Source organism: Dipodomys spectabilis, unplaced genomic scaffold (genome assembly GCF_019054845.1).
Source record: "Dipodomys spectabilis isolate Male_0828 unplaced genomic scaffold, ASM1905484v1 ptg000017l, whole genome shotgun sequence".
NCBI lineage: Eukaryota > Metazoa > Chordata > Mammalia > Rodentia > Heteromyidae > Dipodomys > Dipodomys spectabilis.
In genome coordinates, this window is record NW_024870694.1 from 10,681,419 (window position 1) to 10,703,685 (window position 22,267).

Below are 22,267 nucleotides of genomic sequence, written 5' to 3' on the forward strand. Positions count from 1 at the left end.
AACAATCTTGTTACTGGCACATACTATGTATATACAGCTTGGCTTAAGTATTATTTCCTTCTTTAAAATATATTCTTTTGTTTTCAAGTTCATTATCATAGTATATAAGACAGATATTTTAAAGTACTGGATGTTTACATAATAACAAAAACATGCAATTTGAATATTCCACACCTTAACAATTCATGCAAATGGTAAGAAAGACAGTATATACTTTCATTACCTCATTTTAGTCTAGAAAGACACTCAACTACACTAAAGTGAGATTTGGCTGTAAGTTAATAACATAATCAATCACTTTCCCAAATAATCCTTAAGCAGACACTAAAACCAACTAAATGAATGAGGATTAAAAGTATATATTGTCAACAGGAAAAATATTAGGGACTGATATTAACATGATTGACCTTTTGAGCAGCCATACTCATCTGTAATCAAGATTACTTTCATATTAGACAGCAGTAAAAAAAAGTTAGAAAAGCAATTTTAATTTTTACAGTGCTACAACTCATAATGATCATGTACTCTCCCCCCCCTCCCACATCCCAATTTGTTTAAAAACTTCACATCCTTGCATAGTTCAACACCAACACTATAATACAAAACACTATAATACAAAACACCAAGAGATAAAACTTTTCAAGCAATGGTTATTTCCTTTCTCATTTCTTATGTTTACCATCAAATACTGATAAATGACTTAGACCAGAATGGTAACAGAGAAAGGAAACAAACCTAATTTAGCATTGCTTAAGAGTATTAGTATATTAAAAATAAAATTATTAAACAAAATGTGAAAGTACAAGTTTACTCTCCATTTTATGAGATATTTACTTTTGAAAAGTAAAAGATATACATATACATATGTACTGTGTAACAATTATTAGTTTGTAAAATGGGTTTTAGTATTTTATTAACCTTGGAAATGAACCTCTGAACAAGTTGAACATCCTTTACCTAAAATATTTGGAACCAGGTTTATCAGTTTTTTGCAACTGAAATATTTGCTCAGACTTTTTGGATTGAGTTTCCCCAAATCTGAAATTTTAAAATCTGAAATGTCCCCAAATCTAAAACTTTTTTGTTGGTCATGGGGCTTGAACTCTGGGCTTGGGCGCTATCCCTGCGCTCTTCAGCTCAAGGCGAGTGCTCTACCACTTGAGCCACAGCACCACGTCTGGTTTTCTGGTAGCTTATTGGAGATAAGAGTTTCACGGACTGTCCTGCCCGGGCTGGCTTTGAACAGTGATCCTCAGATCTCAGCCTCCTGAGTAACTAGGATTACAGAGGTGTGTGCCACTGGCACTGGGATTCTAAGATCTTATTTTTCAAGTACAGAATTTTACTTGGCTCTCTATGATTTTAAAATAGTAAGTAATTGATTTTCAGTTCTTACAGCATATTACTAAGGAAAAAACCATCTAAAGGACGTGTTATACTTCATACTACAAAAATATTAACTTAAAACACTTACGGTAACTGCTTTCACTATCGCTGGCATTAGAAGTTACATGCTCTGTAATTTCAGGACAATAAGATAAAATAAAGAAAACACAGTGTTGTGAGTTTAAAAGGCTGATAAATGCAAATGACCAAAATAAAGCAAGGCGATATTACAAATGTTGACATAAACCACATATAACTGAAGGTTTTTTATTTTATTTACTTTTTGGTCTATTGTGGGGCTTGAACTCTGGGCCTGGGCACTGTCCCAAAGCATTTCAGCTCAAGCTGAGTGCTCTACCACTTTGAGCCACAATGCCACTTCCAGTTTTCTGGTGGTTAATTGGAGGTAAGAGTCTCAAAGGGACTTTCCTGCCCGGGCTGGCTTTGAACCGTGATCCTCAGATCTCAGCCTCCTGAGTAGCTAGGATTACAGGCATGAGCCAACGGTGCCTGGATTAACTGAAGATTTTTAAAAAAGTATTTTAAAATTTTTATTAAAGTTTAATTTTCCAAATAAGTAAATATGAATTGTCAAGGGAAAATACTTGCAAATAATGCCTTATTTCTATACAATCTTCATGTACAAAATTAGTAGTATAAATAGCTAGGCGAATAGACATATGTAGACATAAAACCCAAAAAGATAAAATAACATTTATACCATTTAATTTAGTTTAGGAAATAGCAACTACTAGCAAAGAAGATGAGTTATAAATGAATAAACAGTGCTCATTTTAAAAAAGGAGTGCCTTCGTAATTTAAAAATGCATCTTTAGTCTAGCTTCCCACTTGTTCCTGAACAGAGATGAGAATCCCTGTTTCTGATATCATACAATGCACTGCAGATACCTCAATTTAATTACTGAAAAAGATTCAAGTGAAAAGGAATTCAAGAAGTTGGGACTGCACTTCTAAATAGACTCGTATTTCTTAGAAACTCAATTTTGATAAAACTGAGTGACTGCTTTATAAACACAAAAAACTCATCAAAACAATACTTAGTCAAAAATTGCCTGACTTCTCTTCAAGTGACTTCACTTTGTAACCTGATTGTTAACAAAATAAAAGGAACTCATGTCATCTCTGAATACCTTTCTTGCATAGAAAGACTAATAAACTTTATGAAAACTAAAAACCAAAACATACTGAAAAGGAAAAATTTAAATTTCTTATACATTAGGGAAAGAAAAAATATTTGATGGACAAGAGGAAATTTCATAATTATCTGCTATATTATAATACCCACCACACATTCAATCAGCTAGCACAACTGAAAATAGAGAGTTAAAAAAAAAATTCATGAACTGTGACCGTTAGCGTAAGTTATTCTAACCTGCAAAGGCAACATATAATTTTTTTCAACCATAGTTATATACATTTTAAATAAAGCAGAGACTTAAAGTAAAATTAAAATATGACAAGTACATATAAAATTATACATATTATATAGTAATAGACTATTGAGTTGATAAGTTATGATTTGCTTATTTACTTAAGACATTTTAATTTGTTCTAAATTATTTTTCACAAACATAAAAAATTGCATAGCTTCATTTATATAGCTCCTCTTCTTTTTGTTTTTTGACAAAATCTATGTAGTTAACACAGGCCTTGAACTCACAATCCTCCTATCTCAGCCTCCCAAGTGCTCAGATTAGAGGAGTATATATCACCATACCTTGTTTTCTATAGTTTTTATCTGTTCTATTTCTTTAAACTTTATCTCAGTGGAAGAAATGTCTCACATACACACATAAAACAAAAAATACTTCAAGTTTATATTAGGATTGGTATTAAACTCTGCAACCTCAATTTATGAAAGAAAGAAAAATTAGTTATTGTAATGGGGTGGAAGGAGATAGTAAATGGTAGTACTTAAGAAACCAAATTGGGGGCTGGGAAGATGGCTCAGTGGTAGAGCGCTTGCCTTACATGCATGAGGCCCTGGGTTTGATGCCTCAGCACCACATAAGCAGAAACAAAAAGCCGGAAGTGGCGCTGTGGCTCAAGTGGTAGAGTGTTAGCCTTGAGCTGAAGAGCTGAGGGACGGCGCGCAGGCCCAGAGTTTAGGCCCCACAACCGGACCCCCCCCCGCAAAAAACAAAAAAAACCCCAAATTGGTTAATGTTGAACTGATAATTATAGAAGGGGTTGGGGAAGGGATGAGTACTTGAGTACTTGTGGCATTTATTTTTTTACTATCCTACTATTAAATATATCTGACAAAGATATGGAATTAAAAGTTACTATTATCTTTTTCTTTTGTTTCACCTATTCATTTTTTTCCCTGAGGATTTTTTTTTCACCTATTCATTTTAAACTTTTCAGACTGCCAAGCATTATATAACAAATTTTCCAAGTTTTCCCACACATCCTTTTACTTTGCTCTTCTGCAATAAAACCTTACTACTGCCAGGTGCTGGTGGCACACATATGTAATCCTAGCTACTCAGGAGGCTGAGAACTGAGAAGCCAGTCCTAGCAGGAAAGTCTGTGAGACTCTTATCTCCAACTAATACCAAAAAGCTGGAAGTGGAGCTGTGCTAGAGGCTAGCCATTGGCTATTTGGTGGGGTCTCACAAACTTTCGGCCAGGGCTAGCTGTGAGCTGTGATGTTCAGATCTCAACCTCCTGAATATCAGTCCAGATTACAAGCATAAGACACTGGCATTCCTATGTATTTTAAACCATCACTGTATTACTTAATATATCAAACAAAAGTGAATGCTATGTAGAAAGCTGTTATACTATATTCAAGAATAAATAACAAGGAGATAAAGTTAAACTATTGGAAGCCATGAAATAAACAATGCTCAAAAAGTGCTGAAGAATGACAGAGGACCTGTGTGCAAGCTGACACATAGCAAACAGACACTTGGCTTGATTTGGATGGATTCAGTGTAGTGCCTGATCTGTGTGGAAAATTTTATAATTCTTGTAGAATTTTTGTAAATATTTGAAATTTTTGCCTCAAATATTTCCATAGGAAATGGAGCCTACGGATATGGAAAGCCAACTGGACCTACATTGCTACACACGTACATGTGTGACTCAGTAATTCCTTCCTTTTCTAGGTATCTATCCCCCACCCAAAAGTATGTGTGTATATGCTTACCGGAAGACATGATACAAAAGAGCACCAAACATGCTGTTTTCATATCTGATATATGTTAGGATTTACTTTTACTCTTCACTTGTATCGTGGAATTTTGTCCATTTTTTTAAATACAACAAAGAATAAATTACCATCCATCATAACAGTATCAACATGGGAACCAAATACTTCACTTAGCTACTTTTTCTATAAGTTGTCATAGGTCTCTCTGCTGCCTCCATGAGATATAAATCTGTTAGGTCTATTTACTAATCCCTAACAATCTCTAAAATATCAGTCTCGAAATAAATCTCATAACATCAAAAATCTTGGGAAATATTTTCCAGTTCTCAGGTTTTCATTGGTAATTTTTCCAAAAGACAAAACATTAAAAAAGATGCTACTAGTGATAGGAAAAGTTAAAAGGCACATGCAAAAATAACAATTCTATTAAAAGAAGTAATTATGCATTATATCTACTGTCCCCATCCTAATATAAACCTAAATCATTATGATGGAAATAAAAGTAAAATACCAATAGTTCAATTTGAAATTCCAGTACAAAGTTACTACAAATAAAAAATATTTTGTGAGATTTAATATTTATTACTATAGATACTAAAAAGCTATGAACTTAATGATCAATAAATTATGAAGTTTTCTAATTACTAAAACATGTAAATGGGAAGAACCATCTAAAACATAAGTAGCCTAAAAGATTATTTCTAGGAGTCATCACCTGAAATTACTTGAATTACTTGGTAATGTTTGTTAATTATTGAGTTAAGCAACTGGGAAATATTCAAATTCTAGAGAAGCTTAAGGACAGTGCAACACCCAAGCAGGACCTGAGTTCAAGCCTCAGGACTAGAACGAAAAAAAAAAAAAAGGACTCGGATTATTTATTCATTCTAGTATTTATTGGAGTCTTTCTACATGTCAGATCTGTCCAATCTTTATATAAGATTACTTACTAGTAGAAAATTAAGAACACAACAAAAACAGACCGAAAACACAATTTTGTTTATAAGAAAACCCCAAAGTATACATTTATTTGCCAAAGTTTTAAATAGTCTTCTTAAAAAAACAGATACCCAGCTGGGTTCCAGAGGCTCACACCTGTAATCCTAGCTGCTCAAGAGGCTGAGATAGGAGGATTGTGGTCCAAAGCCAACTATGGCAGGAAAGTCCGTGAGTCTTATTTACAATTAATCACAGAAAAAGCTGGAAATGGTGCTGTGGCTCAAGTGGCAAAAGGAGCTTGAACAAAAGGAGCTCAGGGACAGCTCCTAGGCCCAGAGTTCAAGCCCCAGGACTGGGAAAAACAACATCAAAACAAAACAAAAAACAACTAAAAGAGATCGCCTACTTCCTTCCCCCCAAACTGCTGCTTTAAGTTTAATGTCTGTTTTATACCTTTATATCATAGCAATGTTTCTAAACACACAATTCAAAGTGATTTTAACTTATTTTTACAACAACAACAACAACAACAAAATAGGGACAAAAATTCCAAGGAAGCCCACTTCTACATTTTAATAATGAGGGTTGGGACAACCAGTTTCCGGGGCCCGCTGCTCATTATTTTGAGTAGCTGGATAGATTTTACTTTCTCATTACTAAATAAACTCTTTAAAAAAAAAGCCACAGTACTCATTATCTTGCCCATGTAATTGTAACCCCTCTGTACAGTATTTTCATAATAAAAAAATCTAAACATGGAAAAAAGCCACAAAATAACCTTTAAAATGCCTCTATATTAAAAAATTTTTTAGCAAAAATAACGACATAAAAATCATGAAATTATCAAGTAATATGTAAAATGTAGAGCACCCCCCAAAAGTACTACAGAAATAAAAATCCCAAGCATGTTATAAACATGAAAAGCCTAAAAGCAATATGTATCACACACCTCCTTATGCCAGAAGGGCACTACCATGAATCTCAAAATGTATCTGAATAAGGTAGGTCTGTGGATGGAGGTTAAAAAATAACTTGGGGAGTATTTTGATCACTTACTCAGGCCTTTTGATCCCATGTCGTCAGGGATCTCCTGTAGAGAGTAGTCCCCAGAGAGCAAGCAATAAAAAGATAATCAAAGAAAATAGTTGTCAGTAATTCATAAAATTGGTGCTACAGTAAGAGACAGTTCCAAGACCATTACAGGTACACATATCCTACAGAGCATTTTTGTAGATTTCTGAAAGTTTGGAATGAGCAAACAGCTAAATGTAACTTATAAAAAGAACAAAAATCTAGCTTAGCTATTGATTAGGATGGAGAGGTAAAATTTTAGGCCACTTCCTGATATTTTATAAGTAAAATTTACATTATCTACATATAATAAGAAACAGGATAAAAAATGGAATGATTCCAGATCATCTACTATCAAAGGTTTAAAGTGCTATACCTAGAAATCAGGTATCCAGTTTTTCCTGTGAATGTTTAATATTTTTTAAAAATGAGAACTCAATTCAAATGTAATTCTGTTTATTTAAAATGTTTATTAACAGGTAACAATACATTGTTTACTTCAAGAATGCAAAGGAACAAGAAAAACCTAAGACTAGTGTACATATGAATGTATACCTGTTAAAGTTTTCTCTGCTTAAAACAGTAACCTGTTGCAGCTCTTGAAACTGTCTCCATGGTAACAACCAACTGCAGGGCAGTAGGTGCCTCTATATTTACTTTCAGTTGGCCACTGGATCCACATACTTACGGTCAGCATCACTTGTTTCCTGCTCACTCTGGTCCTTGTTCTTGTAGAAGGGGAATTTTCGGGAAAAGAGGTTCTTTTTACGCTTGTCATTGAATGACTGCTGAAGAAGAGAAGGAGGGGCAAAACAAAGGGATGTCTACTGTCTGTGTGTACAAAGGCCCAGGCTAGCAGCTCTGTGGAAGCTGACTCCTGTGACCACAGTGTGCAGTTTATATGAATTTCACTTTAATCACACAAAAAGTGAATTTCTAATTAGGTATATAGTCCTCTTAACATTTTGCAAATGGAAATATTTACAAATTTTAAAAAGTATAATCCAGATATATCTTAGAATAAGAAATGCTACTTGACAAAAAGAGTAAATCAGGCTACTACTACAGTATAGACTAAGTTAGTATTTGTTTATATGGATGTATATTTTTATAGGAAATTTTCCAAGTACCAGGTATGCTATTAGGTACTTTGCTGCTCAATTATTTTTGTGCATTAGATAATCTTCATTTTATTCTAGCCTAACTATTGTTTTCCCTTTATTCCTTTATTTATGGCTACAATGAACTAGCAGAAAAGCACTATTAAAAAACCAAAATAATTATGATAAAGTTGCTATTATTTAAAATAATATGTTTTTGGAAAAAGATAAATGGTTTTGGCATGAATAAAAAAATGGAAAGAGAAATGAGTTTCATCAGGCATACAAACTCCAACTCTTTAACCCTTGGTTAAAGAGGGGTCAAAAGTCTTTTGGCCAACTTGAATACTATTACAATTAATTTACTTGTTTCTAAGCTGCATTGTACTTATGTACTTTAAAAGAAAACAGAACCATATCCAGTCCATTGGCACCATATCCTATATATAGAACAAAAGCTACTAGAAATTAAGATTCTAATCATTTATACTTAGTTACCATGAAGGAACTAAGTAGCTGATTTGATGTCCCTCACTGTATAGATGCTAGAGAAGTTTTTTCTCCTTTGAGGTGTGCCATCACAGATTTAAGACCATGAAGCACAAAGAAGAACGAGGCTATTAAAGAGGAACAGTTTCTGTAATTGGTTAAAGAGAAATTAACTAGCTTTCTGTTAACTTTTCCTGTTTAAAAGGAAACAATCTACCTAACAGGGACACTGGCGATGACCACTTTTATTTTATAAAGTGTGTGTGTGTGTGTGTGTGTGTGTTTAATACTGGGGATCAAATCCAAGCCTTGCGATGACAGACATTTTGTCCTGATTTTTTGAGTTTATCTATGTCTTAAGACATTATAACTGACTATTCTTTATCTGTACTTTTGCTTTCTGGGGTTTCAGTTACACTCTGGGTTAAACTGTGGTCTGAAAATGTTAAATAAAATATTCCAGGATGACACTGATCAATATGCATTGTACTCATAAATTGACATGCTGAACTGAAACCTATTTTTCAACTAAAAATTCCAGAAATAATTCCTAATTTTTAATTGAATATTGTTAAATATGATGAAATCGGTAGTATGATGAAATCTCCTGCTGTCCAGCTGGTACAGGATGTGCAACCTCCTTCTTTCTATCCACTGTATTCACCCAGTGTACCCTACTCACTTGTTAGTGATTTAATAGCTATCTTGGTTACTAGACAGCATGTTTGGCATCAATGTGATTGTGTTCAAGTAGCCCTTATTTTACTTTTCTTCATTATTTAGAGAATACTTTATCAGTTTTTATAATCAAACCCACATAGGTAAAAACTTACATATTCAATATGTGTTTACCCCTGTACACATGGAAAAAAAATTAAATATAACATTTCTAGAACAATATGGCTATTAATTTCTGCATAATGCCAACTCAACACAGTAGACTGGGATACTTTTTCCAAAGTTGACAGCACAGTTTATAGTTTTCAAGAATTCAAATTATTTATATGTATATATTATGTTTATATAAAAGACTAATACTATCAGTATGTTATTAATCAATAACAGCAACAACCTTTCCAGGTTATGTAGTTATCTGAACAAAATTTAAAAATATAGAACACTTGACAAATTTGTGTGTCATCCTGTGTAGGGGCCATGTTAATCTTTTCTGTGTCGTTCCAACTATCACCTCTCATTGTACTTAATAGTAGCCCCAAAGCAGTAAAGTACCAATACCAGCAGTATTATTGCAGTATATTGTTATAATTATTCTAGTTTATCATGTTATTATTAATCTGTAATTGTACCTATCACAAATTGCACTTTATTACAGGTATGTAACTTTGGGGAAAGGTGAATGTATGGTTTGAATAATATCCATGGTTTAGGCATCCAGTGAATGTCCTGAAATTGATTTTTCTCAGATAAAGGGAACAATACTATGTATATTAATTTTGTTATATATGACATCAGACATATGTTTTTGTTATGCTTTTTCTTTTGTTGGTTATGGGGCTTCAATTCTGGGCCTGGGCGCTGTCCCTCAGGTCTTCAGCTCAAGCTGAGCACTCTACCACTTAAGCCACAGCACCATTTCTGGTTTTCTGGTGGTTTATTGGAGATAAGAGTCTCAAGGACTTTCCTGCCTGGGCTGGCTTTGAACCGTGATCCTCAGATCTCAGCCTCCTGAGTAGCTAGGATTACAGGTTTCAGCTGCCGGCGCCTGGCTGTTCTTGCTTTTTTAAGCATTTGATGCTGGTGATTAAAGTGACTTTTAGCTCTGATTTTGTGACTCAAGAGGATCTACTCTGAGAAGATTATAGAACAAGGTTAAACTTTCATTTTTACCTTTTCTTATCAACAATTCAGGAATAATATACACTTCATTCATTAGCCAAATAAGACTGTCTTGATTTCAATATAAAATTTGGAAGGCTTTAAGAAATGAGATAAAAAAGCTCTAAGCAGAAGTTAAAATTTCTATGAAAGAAAGAAATATTGTGGAGAAATGAGGGTTTATAATTATTTCACAATGTCAAGTAGCATTATTTAGCTGAATCCAAATTTTAGAACAAAGGAAATTTAAGGCCGAGTAAACAAAAACTTATGAAAACTTAATTTAGGAATGTTCTAAATCTTTTTGTTCATAAGCATCATTGGTTTACAGTTTAGTAGTAATTTTTGTATCTAATGAAATGGACATTTGAAATGAAAGTTTATTTACTCTATTTAACTGCATATAGAGTGGTCAGAGTCAGTTTCACACCATATAACCAAAAGAAACATGAAGTTTAAAATGTTCTGATTCTTGATATTTTGCAGTTAGCCAAAATGAGATATCATAAAGATATCATAGCAGAGGACAGTAAGAAATGCTTGTTAGTTATGAAACTAATTGTACTATGTTTAACATTCTCTAGGTGAAGAATTTATTAAAACTGCAAATAAAAGCAGCACAAGCAAACAAGACAAAAATGTGTAGGGGAAACACAAAACTGAAGAGGCATGCTTCCTCCAGTTTTTCTATATAGTCAATAAAAATACTATGATTAGTTACTTAATTCTCATTAATGCCATATTGTGAGAGTGCAATAAAGAGATAAAATACTAAATTTAAAACACATGATTAAATATCTAAATATATGATTTTTATATGTAGCTTTCAAAATAGATGAATATTAAGACGTTAATGAGAAACTGAAATATTTTAAGTCTATAGTAAAAAAAGTGCACAAATCACCATGTAAGAAAGGGTAAGGAAGAAGAGGAAATGGTGTTATAGAAAGAAATGCAGTTCTGTATCAATGGCAAGCGTATTTTTACCCCACTCAGTACCATGCATACTTTTGGTGCTGTGTTAGAACACAGTGATTGTATATCAAGTGGTTACAGTAAACAAACAAGACTGAGATTTAAACATATCGTTAATTCAGTTAAATTTGTATAGGATGAAAGATAAGTTACAACATGCAACCTCCGACAGCTTATTGTACATTAAATTATTTTTTAAAGATATACATACAGTATTACTTCATTGTACTTATTTCAAAACCTGAGCACTTACTAGGAATTTTCCTTACAATACAAATTTCTTTAATATTGCTTTAGATCATACTATTCTGACTTTTCTTTTTTTGTGTGTGTGTTGGTATTGGGGCTTGACCTGGGTGTTGTCCCTTAGCTTTTTTTATTCAAGACTGGTGCTCTGAACTTGAGCCAAAGCTCCACTTGCTGGTAGTTAATTGGAGGAGAGGCTCATGAAATTTTCTGTTTGGGCTGACTTTAAACCAAGATCTTCAGATCTCAGGCTCCTGAGTAGCTAGGATTACATGAACTATTGTGCTCACCTTACTTTCGTATTTTAACACTTCTGAAATTTAATATTATACAATTTACTAAGATTTAATTTCATATTAAAGATATATTTTCTTTTAAAATTTAAAGCTTTAGGTTTCATTCTTTGTAGTACCAGAGATGTTCAGAGAACAGTTAATTTGTTTGCTGAGTTAAAATTTCATTTATTTCAAAATTTATGATTATTATTTCACTTCTATGAACAAAACATTTACAAAGTTTTGCTTCAGATTAAAAAAACCACAAGACATAAACATTGCCAGGAAAAATATTTCAATATAACATGTGCTCAGCTCTTTTTTTCAGGCTGTTTTAGAGAATATTCTACTGCAGTGAGTTCAGAATAATTAGCAATTATATATATAGTACAACTGAAGTCTGTGCTATCTTGCTTGTCTATTGACAACTCAAAGTTTTACATTTAAGCTGAGAAAATAAAAAAATACACATCTAAAATATATATGAAAGAATTTTGTTATATTTTGACCATCTCCAAATTTCTTTGACTATCAGATTCCTTACTCCTTCCAAATAACGCCTTCTGTTCATTCCAACATTTAAAACATTGATTATATAAGAAATCATTTCTGGAATGAAGAGTGCACAGAATAGGGGAAATCTTCATGAGTTAATCTGCAAGCTTAACACACACACACACACACACACACACACACACACACACACACACACACACACACACACACACACACACACACACACACACACACACACACACACACACACACACTTTTATGGGGGGTGGTAGTGGGTTTTGAATTTAGGGTCTTATAAGTCGAGCCTCAATTTTTTTCCTTGCTAAATTGAGGTGAGATCTCAGTTTTTGCTCAGGTGTATACCTGGGTGCTATCCATTTATATCAGACTGTCTTTTAACTAGGGGTAACAAGTTGTGCTTCTTTGAGAACTCTTCATTGAGAAGGACTTTTTTCTGTCCAGACTGGCCTAAAAACTGCAATTAGTTCACATTTTGATGGGACCTATCATATAGAGTCATTATCATCATCATTATTGCATTTTGTAGCACTGGGGTTTGAACTCAGGGCCTTGTGCTTGCTAAGCAGGTTCTACCACTTGAATTATGTCCCAGACCCTTTACCTTTAGTTATTTTTTTTGAAGAGAGTCTCACTTTTTTTTTTGTCCAGGCTAGCCTGAAGTGTGATTCTTCTCTTTATGCCCCTTGCATGGCCGAAATCACAGGTATGTACTACCACATTTAGCTTACTGATTGATACAAGGTGTCTTGCTAACTTTTTATCCCAATGATTTTTTTTTTTTTTTTTTTTGCTCATGGGGCTTGAACTCTGAGCCTGGGTGCTGTCCCTCAGCATTTCAGCTCAAGGCAAGCGCTCTATTACTTGAGCCACAGGGCCACTTCCAGTTTTCTGAGTGGTTAATTGGAGATAAAAGTCTCACAGACTTTCCTGCCTGGGCTGGCTTTGAACCGTGATCCTCAGATCTCAGCCTCCTAAGTACCTAGGATTACAGGCTTGAGTGACTGGTGCCCGGCTTGTCCCAATGATCTTAATTATTTATAATCTTCTTGATCTCTGCCTCCTGAGTAGCTAGGATTATAGGTTTAGAAAGCCAACAGGCTGGACTAATCACTATTATACTAGAGCTTTCCCAATTTATATTGATCAGACAATTCCCCCTTCCTTGGTCACTTTTTATTTGAGACATAGTCTGAGTTGTAGATCAGGCTGGTCTGAACTCTTCATCCTCTCACCTCTGCCTCTTTATTTATTTATTTATTTTGGAAGTCCTGGGGCTTGAACTCAAGGCCTGGGCACTGACCCTGAGCTTCTTTTTGCTCAAGGCTAGCACTCTACCATTTGAGCCACAGTGACACTTTCAGCTTTTTCTGTGTACGTGGTATGGAGGAATCAAACCCAGGGCTTCATGCATGCTAGTCAAGGACTACCACCAAGCCATATTCCCAGCCCACCTCTGCCTCTTTAGTGCTAGGATTAAAGGCATATACTGACCTCTGGCTACAAGTCCTCTAACTGAACATCTGAATGAAGACTGAGTCCATTTTATTTTTAAAAATAATCTTGAACAAAAGTATGTTGCTAAGAGCATATCAAATGATAACTTTGATAATTTGGAAAGGGCTGAAAAATAGGTACTTGATTTTAATAAATGCTTCTTATAATAACAAGTACTTGGCAAGAACTATTTATAATTAATTATGGCAAAATTTTCAATGTGGTTCAAATGAGTTTTGAAAGCCTATTATCCTTAATTACTGATTTCCAGAAATAAGAGATACCATATACTCACCCCTTTATCTCCTCTTGTTTTGGAATTGAATTTTACTGTTTTTAACCGGGCTCTTTCTTTCTTCTCAACTCTGCCAAAATACAGAAGATTACTTATTTATTTTGGTGCCAGAGATGGAACTGAGGCCTAAGAATTTCTTCTACTATTGAGCTATATATAATATATATATATATATATATATATATATATATATATATATATATATAAAATCTCCCTTTTTAAAGCTAGAGTCTTGCGATGTTGCTTAGGCTGTTCTTGAATTCTCCTGAGTATCTGAGATTTATCAGCACAGCTAGCCTCCTGGGTTAGAAATGTTTTTCAAATTTGTGGTACTCAGGGGTCAGCTCAGGGGTTCATGCTTGCTAGGCTGGGATTCTACCACTTGATCCACTCTTTCAGTCCTTTTTTTTGGTTATTTTTGAGATAAGTTTCCAGTGTGGGCTCATATATGAGCTTTGATCCATCTACTTTATGCTTTCCATTGTGTCTAGAATCACAGGAACACTCCAGGGAGATGGAGGCTCCCAATTTTTCTGCCTGGCTGGCTTAAAAGACCATTCCTTCCAATCTCAGCTTCCCACACAGCTTGAGATGACAACCATAAACAACTGTGTCCAGCTAGGAGTAAAAAAGGAGTCTTGTGACATTTCAAAGACATTTAGAAGCCACCTAGGTTTGCATTCTAAAATTAACTAAACTTGTTGAAAAATAGACTATAGGGCTCATTTTTAATATGAAATACAAACTTTTTGCAAGGCACCAAACTACAACACATATGTAATACTTACATATGTACCCTATTTCATAATTCCACTGAAAGTATTGTAAGGCATCATTTCCAAGTTTATTTATTTTCCAACTGTCTTTTTTTTTTTTGGGTCCGGTCGTGGGGCCTGTACTCTGGGCCTGGGCGCTGTCCCTCAGCTCTTCAGCTCAAGGCTAGCGCTCTACCACTTGAGCCACAGCGCTACTTCCGGCTTTTTTTTTTTTCTGCTTATGTGGTGCTGAGGAATTGAACCCAGGGCCTCATGCATGCAAGGCAAGCGCTCTACCACTGAGCCACCTTCCCAGCCCTTTCCAACTTTCTTATACCCAAGTTTTTTTGTTGTTGTTGTTTAAATAGTCACCTAGGCATACCATAGGATGATAAAAATGAAGCTTGAGAGACAAAGCAAATATGGAAAATTTTAACAACTGGTGAAAATAGGTAAAAGATACATGAATGTTCACTGCATTATTCCTGAACTCCTTTGTTTCTGTAGCACTGAAAGGTGAAAAAAAGGTTAGGAAATAAAAAGCTTAACTACAATGACAAGTATGTGTAAATGTGTAATATAGTAAATAAAGTGTCTTGGGAGTTTGGAAGGAGCCTTCCTTATCTTTTTGAATGTGAGATGGGTGTCTTTTTGACCCTTGTTTACAAAGTGTTACTTAAACATCTAAACAGATAAAACTGTAACAAAATCTGGCAAGAAAATAAAATTTCATATGAAGTATAGCATTAGTATGAATCTTGAAAAGTCTAATGTAAAATGAGCTCTTTATAAACCTTGATTTCAACTTGCAATACTATTAGTATAGTTCAGAAAGCCTACGAAAGCATGAGGCCCTGAGGTGAAACCTCAGTATTCCCCAAACCCCAAAAGTCAAGCCCTCACGCCTGTAATTCTAGCTAGTCAGGAGGCTGAGATCTGAAGATCGTGATTCAAAGCCAGCCTGGGCAGGAAACTCAGTGAGACTCTTATCTCCAATAAACCACCAGAAAACCAGGGGCGCTGTGGCTCAAGTGGTAGAGCACTAGCCTTCAGCTGAAGAGTTCAAGCTCAAGAGTTTAAGCCCCACTACCAAAAAAAAAAAAAAAAAAAAAAGAAAAAGCAAAAATCCCGAAGTCTCCCTGAAAACAAAGAAAACCAAATCAAACCTTTTCCCAAACCAAATCTTTTTTTTTTTTTAGTGCTACATAAAAATGTATAATAAGCTCGTCTATGTACTTATCGAGGGTATCCATAGAACTAGCATTTAGTGAGTATGGCTTTGTTTTCTGAATGACTTTCAAATGTCTTTTGTTTCAAAAAGTCTTTGTTTTTTAATCATTATCTTGTTCAGAAATAGTTAAATGACGTATGGTATTCATATGTAAATATTACCCTTGAAAGAAAATACAGAATTGTAGGACTTAAAATTCTTCATGCTTCTATTATAAACAGAGGTCTAACGAGGAGATTGTTTTATTCAAGGAAACAAGTTTCAAATACACTTTAGAGCTGGGCACCAGTGTCTCTTTCTTGTAATCCTAATTACTCAGGAGACTGAGATTTGAGAATCATGGTGATCCTCAGGAAAGTCTGTGAGTCCCTTTATCATCACTTAACCACCAAAAAAGATGAAAGTGGAGCTGTGCTTCTAGTGGTAGAGGGCTAGCCTTGAACAAAAAAGTTGAGAGATGTGCTCAGGCCCTGAGTTCAAGCCCAAAGACCAACACCAAAACAAATAACCTCCTACCCTCCTACCCCCTGCCCAACAAAACAAAGGCCCCCAAAACATTTAAGAACAAACTGGCATAATTTGTAGTATATTTCTATTTTATGAGAAAAAGGATATTCTGTAATGTTTCTCATGAATTAGGGGGCTGACAGAGGTCCTAAGTTATATCTTTCATGGTAACTCCCTTTTTAGCTATTTAAGTTAGCAATATTTTTCATTGGTTCAAAGGACATGTAAAACCTCTACCAGATATCTCTGTGGGATATGACAATTTTTAGGAACTCTGACCTTTATATTTAAGATATGAAGTTTCTACTAACTCAAGAAGTATTCCTGAATTTTAAGCAGCTGTCTATTCTAGGAAACAGGCTATGAGAAGAACTGCATTGCTAAAAGAGGATTTGCCATCAGATATGTGATTGTACAATAGTTCTATCTTGCCAAGTATGTGGCTCTATCTAGCAACAAAAGTTATCAATGTCCAGACCATAATCACAAAGCTTGGCAATATTTTAACACATGAAGCTCTGGGTTTGATCCTTAGCAATGTAAAGCAAACAAAAAAAGCAAAAACAAAATATCACTTCTCATTTGTATATCTCCTTATATATAGTTACATGACTTGGTATACTTATCAATTACAATGAGTTCAACAAAATAAAAATAAAGTTAACTCATTCAGAACATGTTTGCTCCATCAAATTTGACCTCAAATAAATGAATTTCCTAAAATAAACATTACAATCACATTAACCATTTTTGCTGCTTATATTAAAACTGAGGGCTGGGACTGTGGCTTAGTGGTAGAGTGCTTGCATAGCATGCATGAAGCCTTGGGTTCAATTCCTCAGCACCACATAAACAGAAAAAGCTGGAAGTGTCACTGTGGCTCAAGTGGTAGAATGCTATCTTTGAGCAAAGAAGCCCAGGGACAGTATCCCAGAGCTAGCAAAAAACAAAAAAACTTTGAAAAGGCCTTACAAAAAGACATTTAGGCAATAATTAGGATGTATTTAATCTCCTGAAGTAAGTGTCAGGCTTAGGAACTGTCTTCCCTTTTACAAAATTAGACAACATTCAGAGACTGGGAGGATCCTTTTCAAAGTCAGCCTGCATCTAAGAACTTTAAGCACGCAGTTATGAATCACTGAAATGTTTGAGTCCTTTAGACTAACCCAGTATTGCAAAAAACCAAACCAAACCAAACCAACAACCCCCACCCCCAAACCAACTAACCAACCAACCAGCCAACCAACCAGCCAACCAACCAACCAACCAACACCACCAAAAATCAACACTGCATTCAGGGGTGGGAGCTTTTCTCCTTGTCAAGGGCCACCTAGTGATTATAACATCATTCAAGGCTCATACAAAATTATCAGCACAGGAAGATGGTCCTGTGGAGGAGACCTTACATGTTCTGAAAGAGATGTGAGGCATACTAATGGATTCTCCCTCCTCCACTACTCCCCCCCCCTCCCCCCTGCTTTTTCTACTTGCAGTATAGAGGTTTGACTCAAGGATTTACACTTGCTAGGTAAGTAAGTGCTCTGCCATTAAGCAAGCTAAACCTCTTTTCACTTCAGGTTATTTTTTTCTTGGTGGTATAGGGGGCTGAATTCAAGGCTTGTGTTTTACTAAGAAGTGACTTACTTGCCATTTGAGCCACACTCCTCGTCCTTTTTGCTCTATTTGTTTTTGAGGTAAGAGTTCTGCTTTTTGCCTGGGCTGGCCTGGCTTGTGATCCTAATATGCATCCCATGTTCCCATGTAGTTGAAATGACAGAATGTACCATCACACCCATCTTTTTTCTGTTGAAAGGAGTCTCTGAATTGGCCTGGAACTATGATCCTTTCAATCTCCATTTCTCTCACAACATGGACAACAGGTATGTACTAGTTCAACTAGCTATTGGATGAGAAGAGGTCATGTGTGTATGTTCAGGCTGTCTTCAAATTGGGATTTTTCTCAATCTCTGCCTTCTGAGAAATTTAGGATTACAGAACTGAGCCAGTAGTGCCTGGTATACTACTTTAGGTTATTTTGTAGATAGAGTCTTGCTTTGTGGTGGCTTGGGACTACACCTTTCCCACTTGCATCTGCAAGATAGCTAAGATCAGAAAAGTGAGTCACTGTGACTGGCCCTAAAAAAGCATCCATTTCCATTCTGTTTTAAGTCAGAGGAAGTAGAGTGTGAGTGTGAGTGTGAGTGTGTGTGTGTGTGTGTGTGTATTAAATTCAAAACCCTCAGGTAGCAAGGCTGGGCAGTGTACACCACAGTTTTTGTTTTGTTGTTATTGTTGTTTTTGTTTTTTGCCAGTCCTGGGGCTTGAACTCAGGGCCTGGGCACTGTCCCTAAACTTCTTTGCTCAAGGCTATTAGTTTACCATTTGAGACACAATGCTATTTCCAGCGTTTTCTGTTTATGTGGTACTGAGGAATTGAACCAAGGGCTTCATGCATGCGAGGCAAGCTCTCTACCACTAAGCCACATTTCCAGCCCTGCACAGCAGTTTTAGCAATAAGAAAGTGAAGACAGAAGAACTGCAAGTTCTAAATAGGCCTGGGCTACACAGTGAGACTGTTTCAAACAACTTGTTTTTTTTTTTGAGCTAAGTCTTGCTAACTTTGTTCCAGCTGTACTTAAAGTCATGATTACCCTGCCTGTCTTCCAAGATGGCTGGAGTATAGTCATGATCCACTAGGACTGGTTTCCTGAAGTATATAATTTGATCTGCTATGCATGTATAGAGAAATAATCACTACAATCAAACTAACACATCCATACTACAGTTTTATGCTTTGTTTCTGATAAGAATCTACTTTATCAGAAAATTCCAAGTAAAACATTGTCCTCATCATGCTATATAATAAATTCTAAAATTCATTATTTTGTACAACTGAAAGTTTGTATCTCTGATATAATCTTCACATTCTTCTTCCTAGACCCTTGGTAACTACCTTTGTACATTCTGATTTGGTTTGACTATTTTAGATTTCACATGGAAGGGAGATCACACAATATTTGACTTTAGTTTCACTCAGGATAACGTTCTTCTAGTATATCCCTGTTACATAGTAAGAGAAACAATAATCTATGTTATTCAAAGCCTGTTTTGAGGTGGGTAAAAAAACCCAAAAAACAATTTACCTGCGTTTACTAGGAATCACTCCAACTTCATCACTTTCACCATCTGGTGTAACCTGTCTGGCTTGCCACCACTCATCATCGGAAGCATTTATAACATGGAGAATATCTCCAAATTTGAAATTCAATCCTTGACTAGGAAGGCCACTGTCTTTAGTCTTGTCATAATCAAAAAGGGCTCTAGAAACAGAAGAAAAAAATGTTAATAATTATTATAGTGGTAGTGAACATTTTAAACATAGGACTCTAAAACTATATGTATTTGGATAGACAAAATCAGTACTCTTTGGTAGAATAATACCAAGTTCAATTTTGAACACACACATACACACAAGCAAATGAGAAAAAAATAGCACAATCAACCTGTTAGAAGTTTGTTTTTAGTGTATTACCAACCCATTTCTCTTTAGAAGAAATTGTTCTTCTTTTCCTTTTTTAGTTTTTCCTTTCAATTAGGTTCTTGCTATGTAGCCCCTGCTGGCTTTGAACTCACAATCTTTCTGTCTCCTGAAAATTACAGGTGGTATTGGAATTTGCACTTGTTAGGCAGGGTCTCTCCCACTTGAACCATATCCTCAGCCCTTTTTGCTTTCACTGTTTTTCAAATAAAGCATTTACATCTATGTCCAGGTTGGCCTGGATTGCTATACTATTATTTACACTTCCCATGCAACAGGGATGATAGGCATGCCCCACATAGCTAGCTTGTATTGGCCGAGACACGTGTGTGTGTGTGTGTGTGTGTGCGCGCGCCTGCGTGCGCACCTTCTGAACTTTTGGTGTGGGTTGTCCTCATACCACAAACCTCCTTATCTATCTCCCAAGTAGCTAGAATTGCAGGCGTTAGCTACAATGCCTAGCTTCCTTTTACGTTTTAAATGTGACACCTAGAAAGTTAAAAATGATGTGACTTATGCTTCTACTAGACAGTAATGGGACACATAATTAACATGAATAAATATAGAATGAGATTACTGTGCGTTTTAGATCCACTATTTACTGGAGCATTTTGTTTCTATATTAGATTGCTTTATTATGGGCAGTTTATTTGGTTCTCCTTAGTCTTAGTTCTTATCTATTAAATGGGACTACTAATAATAATACTATACAATGATTCTAATGATTAAATCAGATCTGAAAATATATATAAGAAAATTGTATATATGTTTCTGAGTGTGAGAGGACATGCCTGCAATTCTAATTATTTGGGAAGTTAAGATTTACTTGGGTCTAGGAGTTCTGCGTCAGCCTTTGAAACAAAGCAAGACTCCATCTCAAAAAAACATCAGCAACAAAATTACAAAACTGCTTTAAGTATAATTCAGTGACAACTAGCATTGAATCACCCTTCCAGTTACCCCTCTGCTCCTCTTCCCTTTCTTCTTCCTTCCTTGCTATATTGGTGCTTGAATACTTGAGGCATGCTCTCAGCTCTTTTATGCTTTAGCTATTTTTCAGACAGTGCCCTGGGCTGGCCTGGGAATGTGATCTTACTATTGATACTTTCTGTACAACTAGGGTAATAAATATACCAGATGGGAACTCACTAACTTTTGGCTGGGGCTGACCTCTAACCACAATTCTCCTGTTCATCTCCTAAGTAGCTGGGATTAAGGTATGAGCCAATGCCACTGGGTCTGCATTCTTAAGTTGAAGACATATCAAAAGAGTTATTCCAAATAAACAAAATTAAAAGATATTGTCTACTTTTACTAAACACTTGGAAAAAAATTCTCTGGATTCATTACTTGTCAATTGATTAGATGAATATGATTATTCTGTCAATTCATTACTCTTCCTATTTGTTTATAAATCCAGAATTGACAGAATATTCAGTCATTGTCAATAAATACAAACTATATTGAGCTGAAGAGCTCAGGGACAGCGCCCAGGCCCAGAGTTCAATCCCCATGACCAACAAAAAAACAAAACAAAAAAAATAACAAAAACTATAGATATTTTACTAGCTGCCACATATTTTGGAAAAGATACTTTATTGACAATTGAAAAATGTTAATATTTAAAATTTCGATAAAGATATCTGCTCTGCCCTACTATGTCATTAATTACCTAATTACATAAACAAATGAAACTCTTAAATCCTAATTAAGCTTTTAAGAGTTCAAGAAAGAGCTATGGGTGTATAGTAGAGTACTTAACTAGCATGTACAAGATGCTGCGTTTGATGCTCAGCACCAGGAAAAAAAGTATATAATAACATTACAGTGAGGTAAACTGAGCTTGGAAGGTATAGCTCAGTGGTAAACCATTTGCCTAGTATAGTCAAGGCCCTAAGTGTGATCCCCTAGAATTGTAAGCAAATAAACAAAGCAAAAAGTACAGAAAGGGCCTTAGCAATTTTTAAATATTATTTATCAATGTTCTTTTTCATGTTCCCCAATATCTTATTTTTTTCCTCTTCTTCCTTCTTTATATGGTGCTAGACACTGAAACAAGGCTTTGTGCTTGCTTGATGAGCCACTCCATCACTGAATCACACCTAAACTTTTCTGTGATATCCAACTTTTCTCTTGAGGTAAAACTCAAGAGAGGTAGAATTATCTGAGAAAAATAAATGTATTGAAGGTTAATGTTTTTCAAATTTGTTGTTATTCTTTTACTTAAGCAGTACAGGTAGGAGACTGTACTTGCTAAAAGGTGCTTTTACTACTTGAACTAGTAACTCATAATGTTCTTTAAAGTACTTTTAAGGCTAATGGTGTAAGAAGAGAGTAGAAATGAAAAATGGGGATTATTAATCATGTATTAAAATATGTACATAAGTAAATAATATAAAAGGAAATTAAAGCATT

At 35.1% G+C, this 22,267-nt stretch overlaps 1 protein-coding gene and 1 pseudogene across 8 annotated transcripts in view; both read right to left on the minus strand.

The window, feature by feature from the left end:
• The window catches only part of Dlg1 (discs large MAGUK scaffold protein 1), a 204,709-nt gene that overhangs the window by 22,886 nt on the left and 159,556 nt on the right, over positions 1-22,267 (minus strand). For 4 of the 8 annotated variants that reach the window (XM_042669937.1, XM_042669944.1, XM_042669928.1 and 1 more), the window contains 4 exons: positions 19,458-19,634; positions 13,822-13,891; positions 7,263-7,362; positions 1,475-1,516 (listed from right to left, as the gene is read on the minus strand). In XM_042669937.1, coding sequence (XP_042525871.1) covers positions 1,475-1,516; positions 7,263-7,362; positions 13,822-13,891; positions 19,458-19,634 — 389 coding nt within the window. Of the gene's footprint in view, positions 1-1,474; positions 1,517-6,559; positions 6,594-7,262; positions 7,363-13,821; positions 13,892-19,457; positions 19,635-22,267 lie in introns of all 8 variants that reach the window. The other 4 variants (XM_042669962.1, XM_042669985.1, XM_042669954.1 and 1 more) reach the window with 2 other exon arrangements.
• On the minus strand, positions 9,270-9,370 carry LOC122099885 (annotated as a pseudogene).